This window comes from Podarcis filfolensis (genome assembly GCF_964270895.1).
Source record: "Podarcis filfolensis genome assembly, chromosome: 14".
NCBI lineage: Eukaryota > Metazoa > Chordata > Lepidosauria > Squamata > Lacertidae > Podarcis > Podarcis filfolensis.
Window position 1 is genome coordinate 15115794 of NC_139616.1, and position 21231 is coordinate 15137024.

The window sequence follows — 21231 nt, forward strand, 5'->3', positions numbered from 1 at the left end:
CAGATGAGCCATTGAGAAATAACTGTAAAGGGAAGACAGTGGATTTAGTTAATTGAGAGAAGCGGTTGGTGGAGGGGGAGAGGGGTACGCAGGGTAGATATGCTGGTGTGTGTGGGTGTAGGTAGCACCCCTGTTCGTTTACATAAGATGCCCTTACACAGCCTAAATCAAGTTTATTGCCCACAGTTTAAGGTATTACATATGTTAATATTTGATATCCCATACAAAGCAAATCTAAACATATTTGAGACATATTTTACAGCTGACTTCAAGTCTGCTAACTCCAGGAGTTGACACTACAGAGTTGGGAAGAAATCACTCTGATTACAATGCCGTTAATAATTTGGCTTTTAATAATTTGCAGTTAATAATTTGTAAAGAAATCAACTGAAACTGTGTCTTTTCACTCATTGTGATGAGCAAGATGGTATAGATAAATAATCCTTGGGTCCCTGGGAAGGAGCAGGAGGGCTACTCACAGAGGGTACCTCTTTGCAGCTGACCCTCTGTCAGAGCTCAGACAGTGGAGAAAGAAACCTGGAGGCACTACAAGGTATGTCAGTGAATTCCATCCCCCTCCCTATAACTCTGGAATTGGGGGGAAATAGTACACCAGCCCTGGCACTGCTATACTTAGAAGACTTCTCTTCTCACTGGCCTCAACTGGAACAAAACTAAATGGGGGGGGATGCCACTCCCAAAAACTTGCACACTGCCAGGACAAGGACTTTGGGTTTGGTGGTTCCTCCATCCTGGGTTCCTCTGCCATTGCCCACTTTGGATTGCCCTGTCCCATTTAGGGAGTCTTCAGTTCAAGTAAGGCTCTACGCTGAACAGAGTCTCTTTCTGCAGGTTGTCACTTTCATATACGTAGAGCACCATTTTGGTTGGAGGAAGCTTCCACAGACACTCACCATCTTCTCTCGGCTATATTATGAGGCAGGTCCGACTTTCATTTCGCTGGAGAGAGGGTGGGCAAGGAGGAGGGAAAGAGATGAACATGAAACTAGGTCCAATTTGCTTGATAAGATGTGCCAGGAGATTAGACCTAAAAACAGCAGTTCTGCTGCGCATTCAGGCCCAGAAAACTCTTTTGAGAATGCTAAGCGCTTCTCTCGCTAAGCTAGGTCAATGTTACAGCTAGGCTGGAGCCAAAGCAACAACCCTGGTTCTTCAGTTATCTGTAAAGGTTTACAAGATTGCCATTCCAAAAAACAGCATCTATGTGGCATGTCAGGAGAAACAAGTGCACTGTGCAGTTAACCATGACTGTGCTTTGCATCGATTGACTATTTTAAAAAGCAGCAACAACAGCTCAACTCAGCTGGATACGAATACAAGTATTTGGCATTTCTCAGTTTTGGAGTTCATGTAGGAAACCTGCCTGAATATGACGCTCCATTCCTTCTTCCCCAGCAGCCACCTCCATTTCTCCATCACTTTCTCCTCTATCTACATAAGTGAGCTTTCCTTCTGCCATTTGCTGCAAGGTAATTTGTTTACAGAATTCATTAGGCACACAATAACTATCATTCTCTGGACACAAGAATAAAATACCAGCAAGCATCTGTATGAAGACCACATTAAAGAATTGTAAAAAAAAGGAAACGGAAAACTTACCAAGCTATGGAAAATAACTATAAAATGTCAGAGAAACACATTAATATTCTGTTTCTGCCACTTTTCTAAAGAACAAAAAATACTAAACGCTGTGCACTGCTGTTTTGTGCTTCTACTGTATAAATTTTCAATGTAAATTTTAATTTTGTCAAGTGTACACTTCTTGCAATCTGCTCTGGGACCATTTGGTGAAGGGCTATGTATAAATAAACACAGAGATTGTAAAAAAGAGCGAACAGGCGTTTGCTTGATGCAGAAGGTAGAAGCCCTTGTCCATAAAACATGGCAAATCGTGCAAAGCCAGAGATATATTGAAGCAGTTAAACAGCCATAGGCAACAAGGAATTGCAGGCAGATGAGTACATGGGATTCTAGGCTGGTGTTTCATTCTTCATCTGCACCCAGGACAGAAATGCTGGACAGTGCCGCTGGAGGAACCGAGTTGTGTATTTCCTCTGCCAGTCAACAGTACATTGGAGGGGGAGGAAACCCAGGCTACTTGTGGGCTTATTTACAAGGCTGATATAAAACTCAAGAACAATATCAAATGGTAGCAAGGACATGTTAGTATGGTACTTACGTTTCCAGCAGAGTCAAAAAGTACAATCCTAAAGCTGTCTCCACCTCTCATTGACTTGGGGGATTTCCAGACAAGCATACCAGGAGCTGGGCTTGAACTTTCTGTCACACCCCAGATCTTCAAAGAAAAAAGAAGATGATCTTCATATTTGAATGGTTAAAGAGCACCTTTGCACAGGAAATTGTCCAATGCTTCCCCACCCACCAGTCAGATTCATTGCAACATCAACCCTGGGATGAGATTCCTGTAAGTTCTCTACAAACTTGGCTGTGCAAGTGATATCATTGGAAGCATCAAAAGGCAATTGTGGGGAGAAGTCTGTGGCATCGAATGCCAGGCAGATATAATGGCATTCTGACAATAGTGATTACAGCAACATGACTGGATCAGCAACTATGTTCAAACTTCTTTTTTGGCAAGTTTTATTAATTTTCAATTACATATATCCCAATATAAGTCACATTCTAACATTACCAAATTACAACTACAATTCAAAAATAAACCAATTGATAAGCCAATTATATTTTTTAGGTGGCCTCCTGCGTGCTAGATTTCAAGGTAAAATAAATTCATTTAATTTTGCTTCCAACATCTTGTTTAATCCAATTACATTTCAACCTTGATCATAATGTCTTATACAACAGCTACAATGTTTTTAACTTCCATTCGTATTAGCACATTGAATAATTTGTATTTCTGCAAGAAAAGTTCTATATCCTTTTTAGTTCCTGTGTGTGATACTTATTTTGTATTTATAGTTATTTCTTTTAGCAGCTATGTTCGAACTTAACCGTGCATTGATATGGAACCAAACCACAGATCCACGCTATTATAGTATAGATGTAGTCTTAATTTGTAGTTATTTAAGAAAATGTATATTTTACTTTTTTTTACTAAAACCTCAAGCTATGTTGATCAAGTGGAATGGGGAAGACTGTTACAACAGGAATTCAATTTTACCTTTGTGGAAGCAAGTGTAAACACCATCATTGTTCCCCCAAAGGGAAAGGATAGTACTTGAAATTTATATACATCTGGTCCCAATGAACTTGCTGTCGGAATTTTGATGAAGATATGGATAGGTGTCTCCAAAATGGAGCCACTATTTGCATGCACCAGAACTGGATCAGGACCACAGAAATTAAAACAACTGGGTTTTGTGGTTTTCAATATCCATCTCTAATGGATCAGCAGGCATTGAGTGAATATATAACCAAACTATCAACACAAACATTTAATGCCTATGGAGTTAGAAGTCCAGGTGGATTCCCTCCCCCCTCTAGAAATTTGGTTCTGGGAGGGGTATCAACCAATATTGGCTCCCAAAACTTAAGGCTGGCAGAATGAATTTAAAACAGTTTTTCCGAGCCTGCTTCCCACCATATTACTTAGAAAAGCTTCACCTGTTGTCCCTTGTCAGCCATCTTTCAACTGCCTCCAGTCCCAGAACTTCTCCATGAGACCACCTCCCTTGCTTCTTTCAAATCCCTCCCTCTTTATAAGCCCCATAGGCCAAAGATCTGCCAGACCTGTTCTTCAGAAAAATGCCATGTACATAATGCCAGTGGCACAGTACAATATTGTTTTAAGCAAGTCCAAAACACTGTAGAGTATAAAGGTAAAGGTACCCCTGACCATTAGGTCCAGTCATGACCGACTCTGGGGTTGCAGCGCTCATCTCGCTCTATGGGCTGAGGGAGCCGGCGTTTGTCCGCAGACAGCTTCCGGGTCATGTGGCCAGCATGACTTAGCCGCTTCTGGTGAACCAGAGCCGCGCACAGAAACACCGTTTACCTTCCCGCTGGAGCGGTACCTATTTATCTACTTGCATTTTAACGTGCTTTCGAACTGCTAGGTTGGCAGGAGCAGGGAACAAGCAACGGGAGCTCACCCCGTCGCGGGGATTCGAACCGCCGATCTTCTGATCAGCAAGTCCTAGGCTCTGTGGTTTAACCCACAGCGCCACCCGCATCCCACTGTAGAGTATACAAGCCGGTATTTTATCCCTCTAGGTTACTTAGCCAGTTTCAGGGTCTTTATTAGGTGGTGTGTTTGATATTCTTACAAGGGTAAGCAAAGTAAAACACTGACATTTTAAAGTTTAGAGGGGAAGAAGAGAAGATTTTCACTCACTGTAAGTACTTGACCAGCCCCAAGGGTACATCGAGCAGGAAACTCGTACATTATTTCAGACTGGTTTCCATGCTGCCTTCTTGTGGTCCACCCACTTAGTGACTGCTCCTACAAGGAAAACAGTGGTTAACAGTTTTAGACTGCTGGTTTTGAGTAACATTTTGCCTTTTAAGAGCCTCCAGTCTCATTATTTTCTGGGAGGAGTTCAAGCGTATACTGGGATATTGAGGTTTGTGCAATTAAAGCGGATTAAAGCGTCCTGAGGAAGCTTATCTATCGTCACCTCCCTTTTCTCCCAGGAACCTTGGAAACTGCAAAGAAATGTTAGGAAGAGGCTGTTTGTAGGAGGGGACCATCAAGTATGATGTTTAATCATAGGCCTTGGACCCTCATACTTACGGGACCGCCTCTCCCAGTATACCCCAAGGAGGACCTTAAGGTCCATATATAGCAACACCCTAGAGGTCCCGGGCCCTAAGGAAGTTAGAGCCAGGGCCAGGGCCTTCTCAACACTGGCTCCAGCCTGGTGGAATGCTCTGTCCCATGAGACCAGGGCCCTGCGAGATCTGATTTCTTTCTGCAGGGCCTGTAAGACAGAGTTGTTCCACCTGGCCTTTGGCTTAGAATCAGTTTGATATCCTAATGTTTTAATGTTGTACCTTAATCTTTTAAATTTTATTTTAATCAACTTGTTTTTATTATTGGTTGTTAGCCGCCCTGAGCCCAGTCTTGGCTGGGGAGGACAGGGTATAAATAATTTATTAATTATTAATTATTATTATTATTATTATTAAACTTTCCTGGGCAACTTCTATTGCACCCACCGCCAGGGGGATTCCAGATCCATGTTCACATCAAGCACAGTGGTACCTTGGGTTAAGTACTTAATTCGTTCCGGAGGTCTGTTCTTAACCTGAAACTGTTCTTAACCTGAAGCACCACTTTAGCTAATGGGGCCTCCTGCTGCTGCTGTAGCGCTGCCGGAGCACGATTTCTGTTCTCATCCTGAAGCAAAGTTCTGAATCCGAGGTGCTATTTCTGGGTTAGCAGAGTCTGTAACCTGAAATGTCTTGTAACCCAAGGTACCACTGTACTAGTCTAAAACCAGGTGAACGGTGGGGTAGGGGAGAGAAAATAAAAGTGGCTAGGAAGTTACTGGTGGGAAATGAAGAGGCAGATCGGTGGTGAGGAGGGTCAAGCCGAGGGTCAGCCCAGAACTGCTTTGTAAAGAAATGGCACCCAGTTTTGGGGGGACACAAATTTGCCAGCTACACTAACCATGCATTCGTCCCAAGGAGTTAAATCATGTAAAAAATACCTGATCAGAACTGTTTCTGATTTTGACAAATTGTCCTTCTTTGTCAATATGTTCTATGGAAATACTTCCTGAAGATGATGCATGCTGGACCGTTTTGAAGCAAACGCTGTGGACTTGGCGTTCTGAAAGTGCCCGCTTCCTCCTTCTCCTTCGCGGGAGGACGGGGCTGCCCAGACTGGTGCTTGCCAGTGTTCCAACACTTTCCGAGCCGGGCCTGGGCACTCTTAACCTGCAAAACAAAGTCACCTTTCAAATTAGGCAGCCGCTGATGGCAGAACACCCTCTCTCAGTCTCTTTGCTCTTGACATTGGGCCATTCCCGTGGTGTCTAGTGATGTATGGATGTGAGAGCTGGACCATAAAGAAGGCTAATCATCGAAGAATTGATGCTTTTGAATTATGGTGCTGGAGGAGACTCTTGAGAGTCCCATGGACTGCAAGGAGATCAGACCTATCCATTCTGAAGGAAATCAGCCCTGAGTGCTCACTGGAAGGACAGATCATGAAGCTGAGGCTTCAATACTTTGGCCACCTCATGAGAGGAGAAGACTCCCTGGAAAAGACCCTGATGTTGGGAAAGATTGAGGACACAAGGAGAAGGGGACGACAGAGGACGAGATGGTTGGACAGTGTTCTCGAAGCTACCAGCATGAGTTTGACCAAACTGCGGGAGGCAGTGGAAGACAGGAGTGCCTGGCGTGCTCTGGTCCATGGGGTCATGAAGAGTCGGACATGACTAAACGACTAAACAACAACAACACCACCATGCGTCATGAAGTCAAATCTGTGTTGTCCAAGAGATAGTGGGGAGGTTGCTACAGATGACTCTTACACATAACCTTTGGCACAAGGCTGCCCTGCCTGCAAAGTGGCATCTCCCCTGTAAGGTTAGCCACACTCCCCTGTGCTGTGAGATCATCACATTGTGCATTTTCTCTGGTCTCACATAACAGGCTGCTGCAGGATCGGAAGGGCAAATGAGGAGGACACCAATGCAGAGGACTTGGTGAGTTGCTTTTGTATCTTGCCCTTCTGCCAGGGAGCTCTGAGTGGCATTTTCACAGCCAAACGTTCCTGCAAGGCAGCTCAGCCAGAAAATCATTTACTTTGCTAGGAAGCAGAGGCAAAGCTCTGCAAGGTGGTTAACGATCAAATCCATTATTTGCATCTTCGCTGAACGTCTTGTTTTAAAGCCCCCGACAAAGCATGATAGTCAAGAAAGGTCTTTCTGGTCTAACTTGGCTCCTGAACCAAACTCCCCACGGTGGCAATCGAGGTGCCTGTGGGAAGCTCGCAAGCGGGAACTGATCGCAATAGCCCTTTCGCGCTGTTGTTCCCCAGCAACTGGTATTCAGAGGGACATTGGCTCCGATACTGGAGATAATGTATACCGTATTTTTTGCTCTATAAGACACACTTTCCCCCTCCAAACGCTCCCCCTGCCCTGAAGAGGCTTGGCATGGCTATCCCAGTAGCCAGAACAACAAGAGGGATAGTGAAAAGAGCATGAAATCCACTCTCGACTCCGAGACTGCACCACAGTTGCTTTCAACCATGTGAGTTGACATGGGCAAAGGGCTCTTTTAACCCCCTCCTCCCCAATGCGAAGACCAGCTCCCTTTTGAATAGCCCCATCACTTACTATGGACATCAGCTGCTCATTCCAGCTTGCTTGTGTTTTTGGGAACTGGCACATTAGAGGGTATTAAAGTGTGGCTGAAACGTACAGTAAAAGGTGCAGAAAAGCTCCTCTTGCTGTTCACACTGGGCAGGAGGGAGTTAAAGAGCCCTTTGCCCATGAAAGCCAATACTGGTAAGATGTTCAGCTCCTGTTCTATTAAAAAAAGAAAACAAAGCCTCCTTGCAAGAACAGAATTCTGTCACCAAGCTCACCGTGCTTCCTCTTCTTCTAGCATTGCCCGGTATGCACCGATCTCCAGATCCAGACCCATCTTCATATCCAACAGTTTCACATGCTCCCCCAGCTGCACCTGCATACGCTGATGCATTCTGTCCATCTCCCTGTCCTTCTCAGCTAGGCATCTCCTCGATGAGCCTTCTTTGTCAAGAATGGTGTTCTCCAACGTGTTTATTCTGGCCTCCAAATCTCCATTCCTGGCTTCCAACGTAGCAACCTTAGATTTCACAGAAAGGTTTTACTGTTAGGCACAGCGGAACAGAGCCATACTAGCAGAGACCTCTAGTTCCCAAAGACCTTTTAAGAGCCTCTTCCCTCTCCAGGTAGGCGTCATTTTACCTGGTTTCCAGCACCTGTTTTACCTGTGACATCAGAGAATCAACTCTCAGTTTTGCTTCTCTGAGCTCCTCCTCAGCAGCTTTGGTGATATCACTACTCCTTGCCGCAGAACGCTGGATGTTTTCCATCTGTGAAGATAGCATTGGGTTAAAAAAGAAAAGAAAAAGCTAACTAGGACTGCACATTTTAATTTGAACGTGTTTCTGTGCACACACATGAATAACAGTTCAATTTAACACAGGTTTACCACCCTGTGCTCCTTCGGGAGGAATAATGGGATCTACTATATTTATTGGGACGCGGGTGGCGCTGTGGGTTAAACCACAGAGCCTAGGACTTGCTGATCAGAAGGTTGGTGGTTTGAATCCCTGCGATGGGGTGAGCTCCCGTTGCTCGGTCCCTGCTCCTGCCCACCTAGCAGTTTGAAAGCACGTCAAAGTGCAAGTAGATAAATAGGTACCGCTCCAGTGGGAAGGTAAACGGTGTTTCTGTGCACTGCTCTGGTTTGCCAGAAGCGGCTTAGTCATGCTGGCCACATGACCCGGAAACTGTATGCCGGCTCCCTCGGCCAATAAAGCGAGATGAGCACCGCAACCCCAGAGTCGGCCATGATTGGACCTAATGGTCAGGGGTCCCTTTACCTTTACTATATTTATTATGTTATATCATATTGTATTATATTAATAATAATAATAATAATTAGACAATTCTAGGCCTTATTCCTTCCAATTCAGATGGCTTTTATTATTATTTATTAAATTTGCATTCTGCCCTATTCCTGCAGGTCTCAGGGCAGTTACAACATAAAAACACAAAATACGTAATAAAAACAAAAACAACTCAATAACGCCCCCCCTTCCCCAACACATTTTAGGCAGCATGTTCTACAATATTGTTCCAGGTGTTCACCTTAAGGTGAAGGTTAGGCAATACGTAAATTAGTATGAAAAATAAATGCATCGGCTGCGACTGGTGTGTGCAGGAGAATTATCCAAGGGGGTCAAGAGGAGGACACAATGGGAAGGTAACATGCTGAGCTGGGGAAACTGAGGCAAGCAGGGTTTCACCAAAATACAGCATCCCCTTAGAAACAGGTTGGGGGAATGTATCTTAACATATACACCGTATTTTTCGCTCTATAAGACGCACCAGAACACAAGACGCACCTAATTTTTGGAGGAGGAAAACAAGAAAAAATATATTCTGAATCTCAGAAGCCAGAACAGCAAGAGGGATCGCTGTGCAGTGAAAGCAGCAATCCCTCTTGCTGTTCTGGCTTCTGGGATAGCTGCACAGCCTGCATTCGCTCCATAAGATGCACATACATTTCCCCTTACTTTTTAGGAGGGAAAAAGTGAGTCTTATAGTGCAAAAAATACGGTAATTAATGAAGCAAGCTATGCACATCCAGTCAGAATTAAGTCCCACTGAATCCACTGAGAGGAGCCAACATGCCTTTGTCCCATCAGCTCTTAGAAGACAAAGGATTTTCCTTTGCTTTCCCCTTCCACTATTTGGAAGACATCCTGTCAGCATAAGGTAGCAAGTGAAAACCCAGCCTCTAATTGTGCCACTCCTATTCGGGACCTGCCCATAGGACACAAGTAGAGATCAGGTCTCTACTTAGAATGATGGGACAGCAAGACATCCCATTCCAATCAGCAGTATACAAACCACTCACTTTGGCACTGAAGTGTTGCTGCACCTGATCTTTATATGCGCAAATCTGTTGTTCGTGTTCCTGTCTGAGCTCTTTGAGAGCATTCAACAGCTTACTCTCCAATTCCTGGTGATGGTGAGACTCTATTTCTTGAATCCTGCTCTCGTAGATCTGCTTCTTGTTCTTTAGCTCCTAGGAAGAGAAGGGAAATACAGCCGGGAGGCAGGATTTAAGAGGCTCCGTATTAAAAACAACGGTATGTTTCAGCTGAGCAGACAAGCAAATTAGAGTACCAGTACTGTACTGCCCCGGAATAAAGAACATGCAACATTTCTTTACGGTTAAACTGTGGCCTGAAATTGATCATCCATGGCGCATTAAAGGTAAAGGGACCAGTGACCATTAGGTCCAGTCGTGACCGACTCTGGGGTTGCAGCGCTCATCTCGCTTTATTGGCTGAGGGAGCCGGCGTACAGCTCCCATGTGGCTACCATGACTAAGGTGCTTCTGATGAACCAGAGCAGCGCACGGAAACACCGTTTACCTTCCCGCCAGAGTGGTACCTATTTATCTACTTGCACTTTGACGTGCTTTCAAACTGCTAGGTTGGCAGGAGAAGGAACCGAGCAACAGGAGCTCACCCCGTCGCTGGGATTCAAACTGCCGACCTTCTGATCGGCAAGTCCTAGGCTCTGTGGTTTAACCCACAGCGCCACCCACGTCCCTCCATGGCGCATTAAGAGCAATTAAAAGAGGTGCACATAACTTTAGGTGCAATCAACATTGGAGCCCCCATTGTTTGCTCCTTGAATTTTTCTCTACTTCTGCAAATGCAGCTGTCTCCCATAGGGCACAACTGAATGGAATACAACACACTACTTCAGTTTGCATGTATTGCAAACCATGGCTTAGCAGAACCATGGGCTCCCAGAGACAAGATTGTGCCCACTTTCTCTCTCTTCTGGTCCTGCTAAATTGCTGCCAGCTAAGCCATGGTGTGGCTTAGCACGTCATCCAAACCCAGGTTTGTGGCTTATTTCTCCAGAGTTACTGATCATTGCTTATTAGAGAGCCACAAACCATGAACCCTGGTTCACATACAACAGGATGTCTATGCTCTTTGCTTTGTTTATCCCATTCATGCTAGGAGAGGGGCAAAATAGGAACAATAAAACACAGTAACCCAGGGTTATCATCATTTTTGGCCCTCCCCTAATGGAGTCGCAAAAATTAAACTATTTCACCAAGATATTGACCTTAATTTTAGTGTTTTAAATTAAACAGCAGCTGGAATTAAGGAAGTCCAAGACTGCAGAAGTACGTACGTCTTCATGGATGTTCTTTAGAAATGTCGCTTGTTTCTTCAGGGTTTCCATTTGGTTTTCTATATCTGTTCTCTTCAACATCTCATTTTGAAGATGGCTTTTGAAATGATTCACCATTACCTTGAGCTAGGAAAGTAGTTAACGGGAAAGTTAGCAAATGCTTTGTGCTTCCCTTAAATCCTTCCAAGACTCCTGTTCAGCTACAGTGTTTAATAAGCCCAAAAGGAGAACCTTGGGAAGCCAACATGTTTTAACAGAGCTCGAAATCAATCTTCTCATACTCCCTTCCCTTTTCCTCATGTTCATTTAGATTACAAGCCTGCAAGTGGGGTTACGTTACTCTTATTAACTGCAGGTTTATATTGTGCAATGTTATTGTTCTTAGGCATATAACATACTATCGTTCACCAAGCAAACATACCACTAGTTAAAAAGTAAAACAATGGAACACAAGATAGACTGGTGTAGACACAGAGAGCAACACAGATTAATGGATCAGTTGTGCATCTGTGTACATCTGCCTTTCTTTTTTGGATTTCTGCTAGTGCAGACTTTGTGTTAGGCCCAGTGCTATTTTTCTAGAAAAAGAGGTGCCGGAACTCGCCATGAACACCTCCCTTGTTGTCTTATAATGGCAATGGTGCCCACCTGAGAGGTGCCGGAACTTATTTTTGGCAAGTTCCGGCTGGAAAAAAAGCACTGGTTAGGCCATAGCTTTCAGACTATGTCCCAGCGAATGCGAGGCTTTTTTTAAAAAAATAAAAACCCTTATACATCATACAAACATGAATAAAACAAAGAAAATAATACAAAAACATAATAACATAAACTACAATCGAAAATATAAAACATATTCTCCTTTAAAAAAAAGAATGAAAAATAATACCTCCCCGAAAGAAAGAAAGAAAGAAAGAGAAAAAAGTGACTTCCAACTAACTCCATGTGGATCTTTATTCCTCATATCTCTGGTTGTCTGTACCTGTGATATTTTTATTCTAAGCTAAACCAAGTACAAATCTGGGAATCAGTTCTCTTCATATAATTTATAAAGGCTTACCACTCTCTCCTTATTTTCTCATGAGAATAATTTCTTATTAAACCTGTAAGTTTGCACAGTTCAAGATATTCTGACAATTTAAGAACCGAATGCGAGGCTTTATTGAAACCCTGCCTTTTGCTACAACAGCTGCAGAGGATCAATATTTATTCCAGGTTATGCTCTCAATTCACATGGGCGAAGAAAGCAGCCCAAAGCAATGTCGATTGTCCTGCATGAACTGAGCCTTAGGATGCATTCAGACCATACACTTGCCCCACCACTCAAAAAATCCTGGTTTACTCCTCACTGAGCTACCATTCCCAGCACCCTAAAACTATAGTTCCCAATGTTCTTTGGGAGCAGGGAGGAACTGTGCTTTAAATGCATGTTCTGTACCCAGCCAGAGTGTACATTTTTAGATGTGCCATTACAGGGCTGTAACTTTGCATGAAACCGTGGCGAGAGCCCCTTCCCATCCAAGTTTGGAAACTGCTATTGGACTCAGTAGCAACTTCATTTATGGGGGGGGGCAGCTTCCAGGGGGCAAATTTCATTGGGACCACAATATAAAGGTAAAGGTAAAGGGACCCCTGACCATTAGGTCCAGTCATGACCGACTCTGGGGTTGCAGCGCTCATCTCGCTTTACTGGCCGAGGGAGCCGGCGTACAGCTTCCGGGTCATGTGGCCAGCATAACTAAGCCGCTTCTGGCGAACCAGAGCCGTGCACGGAAACGCCATTTACCTTCCCGCCGGAGCGGTACCTATTTCTACTTGTACTTTTACGTGCTTTCGAACTGCTAGGTTGGCAGGAGCAGGGACCGAGCAACGGGAGCTCACCCTGTCGCGGGGATTCGAACCGCCGACCTTCTGATTGGCAAGTCCTAAGCTCTGGGGTTTAAGCCACAGCACCACCCGTGTCCCAGACCACAATATAGGAGGAGATAAAAACAAAGCTCCTATCAGTTGTGGAGGGGACATCAGGTGAGTGTGACTGCAGTGACCTTAAATATCACAAGGCTCCATCAGCCCCCAGTGACCTTCCAAATCCAGGTAAGCCCTGTTGCCCCTGGAACTTCTCACCTCTCAAAATACACCCAAAAATAACAGAACATTTTACTTGTGACCCGAATAACTCTTAACAACCTTCATCGTTCCAGCAGGACAGTTTAGATCTTACAGAACAAACCCTTACAGAGCTGATTTCACGCCCTGACCCTTGAAGATGGTTCTGCAGGCTCTGCTGTCTACTCAAGGATGTCATCAATTCGGCCTCTTTGCAGCGGAGCTGAGCATCGAGGTCTTTCACACGAGCGACTGCCAGGCTTAAATCATTCTCATTTTTAGAATTCCTGAGAACAAGCAGGTTGCAAGTGTAAACAGGAGGCTTTGCATCTCAACAGGTACGGCTTTTAGCATTTCTGAATCAAATTTGGACATCACAAGCTCTATCGATAGGAGGGAGAGTGAAGGATGGATAGCCACCTGTCATGTATGATCTAGTAGGGATTCCTGCATTGCAGGCGGTTGGACTAGATGACCCTGGGACCCCTTCCAACTCTACCATTCTATGGGTCTATATGCCCCAGCCTTCGTCCTATAGTAGTTCAGAGCAAGAAAATGAGACCACACAATAAAAGCACAAATCCATGGGCATAGCGGGGATTTATTTTAGGAGGTGGGCAGGTAGCCACCACCTGTCATTATCCTCTGTCTGGCTCTGTCTAGCAGATTCAGAATGAGATGTCTCAGCAACACTTCTTTTAAATTACTTTCCTTTGACTCCTAAGTGCTCAGAACAATCTGTCAACATCTTTTGGATTTTGGGAGTGGCCTCCGAGACCACATGACACCGGGCCTGAAAAACCTACATTGGCTCCCAGTACATTTCTGAGCACAATTCAAAGTGTTGGTGCTGACCTTTAAAGCCCTAAACAGCCTCGGCCCAGTATACCTGAAGGAGCGTCTCCACCCCATCACTCAGCCCAGACACTGAGGTCCAGCTTTGAGGGCCTTCTAGCAATTCCCTCCCTGCGAGAAGAGAAGTTACAGGGAACCAGGCAGAGGGCCTTCTTGGTAGTGGCGCCCGCCCTGTGGAACGCCCTCCCATCAGATGTCAAGGAAATAAACAACTAGCTGACTTTTAGAAGACATCTGAAGGCAGCCCTGTTTAGGGATGCTTTTAATGTTTTTTGTTTTTAATATTCTATCCGTGGGCTGTTAGGCTACTGAACGGAAAATACAGTGGTACTTCGGGTTACAGACGCTTCAGGTTACAGACTCTGCTAACCCAGAAATAGTACCTCGGGTTAAGAACTTTGCTTCAGGATGAGAACAGAAATCGTGCTCCGGCGGCGTGGCAGCAGTGGGAGGCCCCATTAGCTAACGTGGTGCTTCAGGTTAAGACCAGTTTCAGGTTAAGAACGGACCTCCAGAACGAATTAAGTTCTTAACCTGAGGTACCATTGTAATATAGTGCAACTGACTTTCGGGCTTGGTGTGTTGTGCGACAAGCACACACAGTGCAATGAGATTGAGTGTTTGTGGGGTGGGGAGGGAGGCTCAGTTAATTTCATTGTACACAGGTTGTACATTGACAATAAAGGTATTATTATTATTATTATCTGCCCAGTGTGGCTGGTGAAACCCAGCCAGATGGGCGGGGTATAAATAATAAATTATTTATTATCACTATTACAATTTCTGCTTTTAGTTAAGTATTTTTATTTAATTACTTGATTTAGGAGGGGGGCGACTTCCCCCTCACCGACTCCACCCATGAACCTCTTTAACTTCTGAAAACTGGAAATCTATGGACTAAGAAGAGCCATTGCTTTAAGAAGAAAAGCGAGCGAGATCCAGGAAGAAGGAAGGCGCGCCCTCTAGGGACACTCACCTGGCGAGCAGCCGCCTGTGCTCTTCCAGCAGGGTCTGCAGCTCGACCTGCAGACCGGCGCGCTGCAGGACTTGCCCGTGGAGCTCCTCGCGCACGGCGGCCAGCTCCCTCTCGTAGGCCCTCCGTAAGACGTCCAACTCGCGGCGACTGTCCTCGGATTCGGACAGGCGGAGCTGCAGCGCCGTCCTGGTGGCTTGCTGGCCGAGGGCGCGCTGGATGAGGGCGGCTAGGCGGTCATTCAGCTGGCGCAGCTCCTGCTGCAGGCTGCTCCGCGGGCCGGGCAGGGGTGGAGAAGAGAAGCTGTCGCCGCCCAGGCCGCTGTCCGGCGAAGCCATCGGAGCTGCAGGGACCACCCTGCCCCGCACTCTTGCAAGCGGCGGCCGAACCCCCCTCCCTCGCCTGGCGTTAAGCAGAGGAAAAAGAATTGGGCCAGGGCTATATATGCGCTGCCGCGCTTTGCAGGAAGGGCGTGGGGTAAAGATGTTGGGACTCATTCTGCAAAGAAACAGAAAAGCTGATTTTAACTTTAAGACGTGTTTCTGTGAGTTCTGGGTGTCCTTTTCTAGGCTGATTAGGTACAGCTGGTGATGACGACAAAAGGAGATGTTGCAGTTTGAATTTGCCTGCAGAGAGAGGGGACACCCAAAGCTTTGTGTTTGTTGTTTTTGTATAGCTGTAATAAAACCTTTGCTTGTTTTACACCGGTCTCGTGGTTCTGTCGTCTGCCACCAGAAGAAAAAACCATGGCTATCAACTTTCAGATTTGAAAATAACGGATCAGCAGCCTCGAAAATAAGGGATAGCTTAGCTGTGAACTGTTAGATATCCCGCAGACAGTCTACGGGATATCTAACAATCCGGGATAGCAGCGGGAAACGGCGCTGAAATAAGGGAATTTCCCGCAAAAAAAGGGGGGGGGGAAGGTTGACAGCTATGCAAAATAAAGCCCTCTAACAAAATAAAGGTGCAGGATCAACGCCTAAGGCGCTTGCGAAAACAATGTTTAATATTGATTATGAAGGCTGGTAGCGGCTGCAAGGAGAATTGTCTGGTGGTTTATGCGCTTTGGAGGGGACAGAAAGGCGGGGGCGGGGCTGCCCAGAGCCTGAAAGGGAGAAGAAGGGCAGTGAGTGGATCCTTTATCTAAGGGCATCCGGGCAACCCCTGCAGGGCTTATCCATTCAACTTCTGTGCCCGGCGTCCATCCCAAACCGCTCCCCCGCCTCTCTCTCCCTCGGCGTTCCAAGAACTCTCACTGCTTCCCGTTCTGTCCAATCAGCGCGCAGCAAAAGGAAGCCGAGCCCCGGGGAAAGGGGCGTGGCCTTCCTCGGTCTGCTCATTCATAACTTTGCTGGGTAGCGGGAGGGTCGTGTGTGTTCAGAGGTGGGCCTTCTTGGAGGCAGCGGGGGCTTATTCTCCTGTCAACAGGGTTAGGATGGCAATCGCCTATATTTTGGGAGATGAGGATTGGGCCGCCGTCCGTCTTTTATCCCTCCGGGTTCAACTGGAGCTGCTCCTTTAAGGACAGTTTTGATCCGCAGCTGCAGTTATCAGAAAACGTCGCTTGCTGAGTCATGCACATCTGTAAAAATAGAAGAGGCTGGGGGGGGCATGCAATGATCTTCTGAGGACAAGGACCCTTCAACCAGCGAAAGGGAAAGCAACGTCTGAACACAGGGAAAATAGTAAGCTGCCTTGCAGGAAGTGGGACCACGTAGCCACTAGTTCAGTATTGCCTGCACTGACTGGAAGCGTGAAATATAGAGTCGAGTGTGGATTTCATGCTCTTTATTCAGCTCAGTGGGGACGCGGGTGGCGCTGTGGGTTAAACCACAGAGCCTAGGACTTGCTGATCAGAAGGTCGGCAGTTCAAATCCCCGCGACGAGGTGAGCTCCCGTTGTTCGGTCCCTGCTCCTGCCAACCTAGCAGTTCGAAAGCACATCAAGTACAAGTAGATAAATAGGTACCACTCCGGCGGGAAGGTAAACGGTGTTTCCGTGCCCTGCTCTGGTTCACCAGAAATGAGTGCCGCAACCCCAGAGTCGGTCACAACTGGACCTAATGGTCAGGGGTCCCTTTACCTTTACCTTTTATTCAGCTCGGTAGTGAGGAATGCCGGTCCCGCCCCCCCATTATTTACACAAGGGCCCCCACATGATTGGCTAATTCCGGGATTATCCTGTAGGCCAATCAGGTTTCAGATTCACTTCCACCTGGAGTTGGATTGGGTGGCTCCTGCGGATCAACCAGACTGCTGCATTCTGAATCCTATTATTCTAGGACCAATCAGACTGCTGCGTTTTGGATCCTATTCAACTCAGTACACAACACAGTGGTTGTCCAGGACTTCAGGCGCGAGGCTCTGCCAGGGGAAGGGCCATAGTTCAGTGGTGGAACAAGGGCTATGCCTTGAAAAAGTCCCAGCTTCAGTCACCAGCATCTTCAGATATCCCTATCTGAAATCCTGGAAAATTGCTGCCAGTCAGTGTAGACTGAGCTAGATGGGCTTAACTCAGTACAAGGCAGCTTCCTATGTACGTGCAGACACAGGGAGTTGAACCTGGACCTTCTGCAAGCAAAGCAGATGTTCCATCACTGAGCTATGACCCTTCCACATACATTGTAATTGGTCCAAACTGCATAGCTGCCAACCATCCCTTATTTGGCGGGAAAGTCCCTTATCCCAGCACCGTGTCCCCCTGCTGTCCCTTATTGATGATGTCCCTTAAATTTCCCGGGTTTCAAAGGAAGCAGCTCCTCTCCCTCCCTCCCTGCCGGCCAGGGAGGAGGGAGGCTCCAACTGTGTTGCTTGGCTGCGTTGCTCACCCAATAAGGAGTCTAAGAACGACTGGGGGGTGGAGCTTGCATGCCTTGTGCCCATCAAATTGGCAGTGTTGCCTGGGGACTCGCCTTTGCTCAGTGCTTCCCAGCGGAGAGGTGACGGTGGTTTTCCTTGAGGCTTGAGGCTTCGTTTGGCTGCTGGCTGGGCTTTCTGCCTTTGGCTCGGAGGGACTCAGAAGTTGAACATACCTGTGCTGGGAAAATCCCTTATTTTGGCTGCTGATCCCTTATTTTCGAGGCTGCTGGTCCCTTATTTTCAAATCTGTAAGTTGACAGCTATGCCAAACTGCCCCCTGCCTGGCCCTTTTGTAGGGGAGGAACTGTTGTGTTCTCTGTGTGATGCTGTGGTTAGAGTGTTGGGCTAGGACCTGGGAGACCTGGGTTCAAAACCCCTACAGAGCCACGAACCCAGTCAGTCTCTTGGTCTGTCTGCCTGCCTACCTCACAGGGGTGTTGTCAGAATAAAAGGGAGTCGGAGAACCACGCATGCAGCGCTGCTTGCACAACTTGACTTGTTAATCAGTAGCTGCAGAAAATAGATGCAAAATTTGCTTCTAATGCAAGCGTTCTTTTAAAAAACAAACCCCCCCCCCCAAAACCAGGATTCTCACTGGAGAAACACAATGACACTTTCCCGGCCCTATTATTTCCAGCATATAAGTAGCATTTTTATTCCCCCCCCCTGCTTTGTACCTGCTCTGCTTTCAAAGGTTTGTGTGGGCTTCCCTCTTTTCCTATGCTTTGTATTCTGTATCACCAGGACTTAATAATTAGCTGGTTCCCAAAAGGCCAGATCTACATGAGTGGGTGGATTCAATAGGAGCAATACAACCAGCCTCCCACAGAGAGATGGGAGGTATACAATACGTAGTTGCAGTGGCGTAGCGTGGGGGGTGCAGGGGGGGCCGGCCGCACTGGGCGCAACATCTGGGGTTAGGGCAAATCCATGGGTTAGGGGGCGCAAATCCATGGGTTAGGGGGCGCAAATTACTTGCCTTGCCCCGGGTGCTGACAACCCACGCTACGCCACTGCGTAGTTGTAGAGCTTAGTACATCCTTTCCCTAATATAAAAGCCGTAGCTTGTACAACAATGTTTTGGGAGCCAATGGAACAATTCTAAGATACATTAAAGGGTCTTTTGACTTTGTTGTTTAGTCATTTAGTTGTGTCCGACTCTTCGTGACCCCATGGACCAGAGCACGCCAGGCACTCCTGTCTTCCACTGCCTCCCGCAGTTTGCTCAAACTCATGCTGGTAGCTTCGACAACACTGTCCAACCATCCCGTCCTCTGTTGTCCCCTTCTCCTTGGGCCCTCCATCTTTCCCAACATCAGGGTCTTTTCCAGAGAGTCTTCTCTTCTCATGAGGCGGCCAAAGTCTTGGAGTCTCAGTTTCAGGATCTGTCCTTCCAGTGAGCACTCAGGGCTGATCTCCTTAAGAATGGAGAGGTCTGATCTTCTTGCAGTCCATGGGACTCTCAAGAGTCTCCTCCAGCACCACAATTCAAAAGCTTCAATTCTTCGGCGATCAGCCTTCTTTATGGTCCTTCTTTATGACTGTATTATATCCTACTAAACCTCATCTGAATGAATTCAATTAGCTCAAAGACTGACAACGCAGCCAAAGGGACTTACTCCCAGATAAGTAACTCCACTTTCCTGGGAATAAGACTGAACTCAGTAGGTATTACTTCTGAGCAGATGTGCAATAGATTGTGCGACAATCTTCTTTTTACCAGGTTCTTTCATTAACGTGCAACCGGGCAAAGGCAAGATTATAATGCAGTACAGCTGAATCCTGTTTAGTTTTGTACAAATAAGTGCTGTACGTATATGCTCCTCTGTATCTTCTGCTAGATTTTCCACTAGAGGGCGCGCCGTTCCCAGCTATAGAAGAAATCTAAGTTGATTTTCAACAGGTTGGAAACCGCGCAATCACATTTCAGCAAACCCTTTCACGAGGTTATGTTTAGTTCCTCGGTGCGTATTTTTAACTTCAGTGGCACGGATGGAATAGCAAGACATTTTGGCTTTCTGTAGATTCTGTGACCATTCCAGGCTTTCCTTAGCCATCTATAGAGTTATCTGCCAGCAAAAAGGGGACACAGTTCCCCGAGGAGGTGGGTTCACTGCATAAGGAAAGCGGCGAGGTTTGATAGATGTAACCGCACCTCGAAGGAGAGGAGGACGCGTGGAGATCTATGGCTGCGCACGGGGTTTGCGTAAAGGCGCCGCTTGCCCTGCAAAGGAAGGCTAAGGTTTAAGCATCAATTTGCAAGCCTGTATTTCTCAACGGGCGACGCCGACTCTTCTGTTCTGCCTTTGATGCAGCAGAGAGGAGGAAAGTTTGCTCCTCCCTCTCCTAAACGACTCGCATCCCTGGCGGCGGCAGGTAAGGAGTAGTTACCCTTAATAAGTTTTCTTCGTGATAAGATGATCCTTTCGAATGCTAGACAGTTATGAGAATCCCGGTCAACCTACTTGCATTCACACGTGACAGTTTTATACTAGCTTCCTTAAAGCGATGCTTTAACGCAAATGTAAACCTTTCATCGGCCAGAATGTGCCTTCGATTTCTCGGTCGAGTTCCTTCGCGCATTCTCATGTGCTATAGGGGAGGCTGCACGTAATCCACGTGGCGCGCAAGCATCCTCAAAAGCCCGGGTCGTAAAATTAGCCATTTGGAAAAAGAGTAGCAGGCCCCCAGTTAATTATACGTTTGATATAATACCAGCCCGGGAAGGTATACAATTCCGCTTCCGCAATGCTTCCCTGTTTTTGAGGTGGAAATAATAGAATGCAAGTACATAGAATTTGATTTCTCTCTGTTTGATTGCGGTGTATTTGAGAGCGGGCAGCTGAACGTGTGAACTAACTGCGGCAAGCACTGGGTGTATGGTAAGCGGAACCAAAGCTCCATTTTCGATGTAAGAGCTGAGACAGTTTATTTACACATGCAAATAGTGATTTGATATTGCACCCATCCGGTTGACGTCTATGTAGGAACGAACCAGCCTCAGAAATTGGATATATATAGATACAAGACGTGGGGGGCATTTATAAAGGCTGCAATCCTGAGCACTTTAATCCGGAGTAAGTACCATTGTGTTCACTGGGTTTCAGGTATCCGTACGGAGAGGCCAGAAACGTGCAAAGCAGAATTTCACAGCCTCAGCCCGAAGGATGTTTACTCGGAAGCAAGTCCTACTGCGTTCACTGGGGCCTACGCCCAGGTAAATGTGGCGAGGGCGAGGCTGCAATCCTAGACACGTTTACTAGGAGCTAAGCTTCACTGAACACAGTGGGACTTCACTTCCGAGCAAAAGGCGTGCGTCGGATTGAGCTGTTTGGCTTCACTTGTGCGCAGGCATTTCAAAGGGCTACATTGCGGCCGCCTGATTTGAATAACTATTGCTGCCTCTCACTCAATGATGTTGCTTTTATTACATTTACGGTGCATACCGCCCATCGAAGGGCGATTTTGGGAATGCTTCGCCGTGGCTGCAATTTTAGGCATGCTTCCATGAAAAAGTGCTAACTAGGGAGAGTGCTAAGGGGCGGCA

At 46.5% G+C, this 21231-nt stretch overlaps 2 protein-coding genes across 2 annotated transcripts in view; one reads left to right on the top strand and one right to left on the bottom strand.

The window, feature by feature from the left end:
• Positions 1-977: 977 nt before the first annotated feature.
• Positions 978-15456, bottom strand: LOC310749510 (lamin-A-like). Its single transcript, XM_083586583.1, has 10 exons — positions 14827-15456; positions 13126-13282; positions 10893-11018; positions 9589-9759; positions 7931-8035; positions 7544-7785; positions 5652-5880; positions 4334-4441; positions 2201-2317; positions 978-1483 (listed from the first exon to the last, which is right to left on the bottom strand). Exons 1-10 carry the CDS (start codon positions 15318-15320, stop codon positions 1355-1357), a joined length of 1878 nt encoding a protein of 625 aa, XP_083442709.1. The 5' UTR covers positions 15321-15456; the 3' UTR covers positions 978-1354.
• Positions 15457-19619: 4163 nt separating this feature from the next.
• ADAMTSL3 (ADAMTS like 3) overlaps positions 19620-21231 on the top strand; it is a 267376-nt gene continuing 265764 nt past the window's right edge. The window contains exon 1 of the mRNA XM_083586149.1: positions 19620-20060. The gene's annotated coding sequence lies outside the window, so the exon portion shown is untranslated. The remainder of the gene's footprint in view (positions 20061-21231) is intronic.

Bases quoted from the DNA above. Each gene is read 5' to 3' on its own strand.
- LOC310749510 (XM_083586583.1), bottom strand. From the start codon at position 15,320: ATGAGTCCCAACATCTTTACCCCACGCCCTTCCTGCAAAGCGCGGCAG. The intron at 8,036-9,588 runs GTGAGTGGTTTG...CTATCTTCACAG, and splicing joins AGCAACACTTCAGTGCCAAA to ATGGAAAACATCCAGCGTTC. The intron at 7,786-7,930 runs GTAAAACAGGTG...GTGAAATCTAAG, and splicing joins TTGATTCTCTGATGTCACAG to GTTGCTACGTTGGAAGCCAG.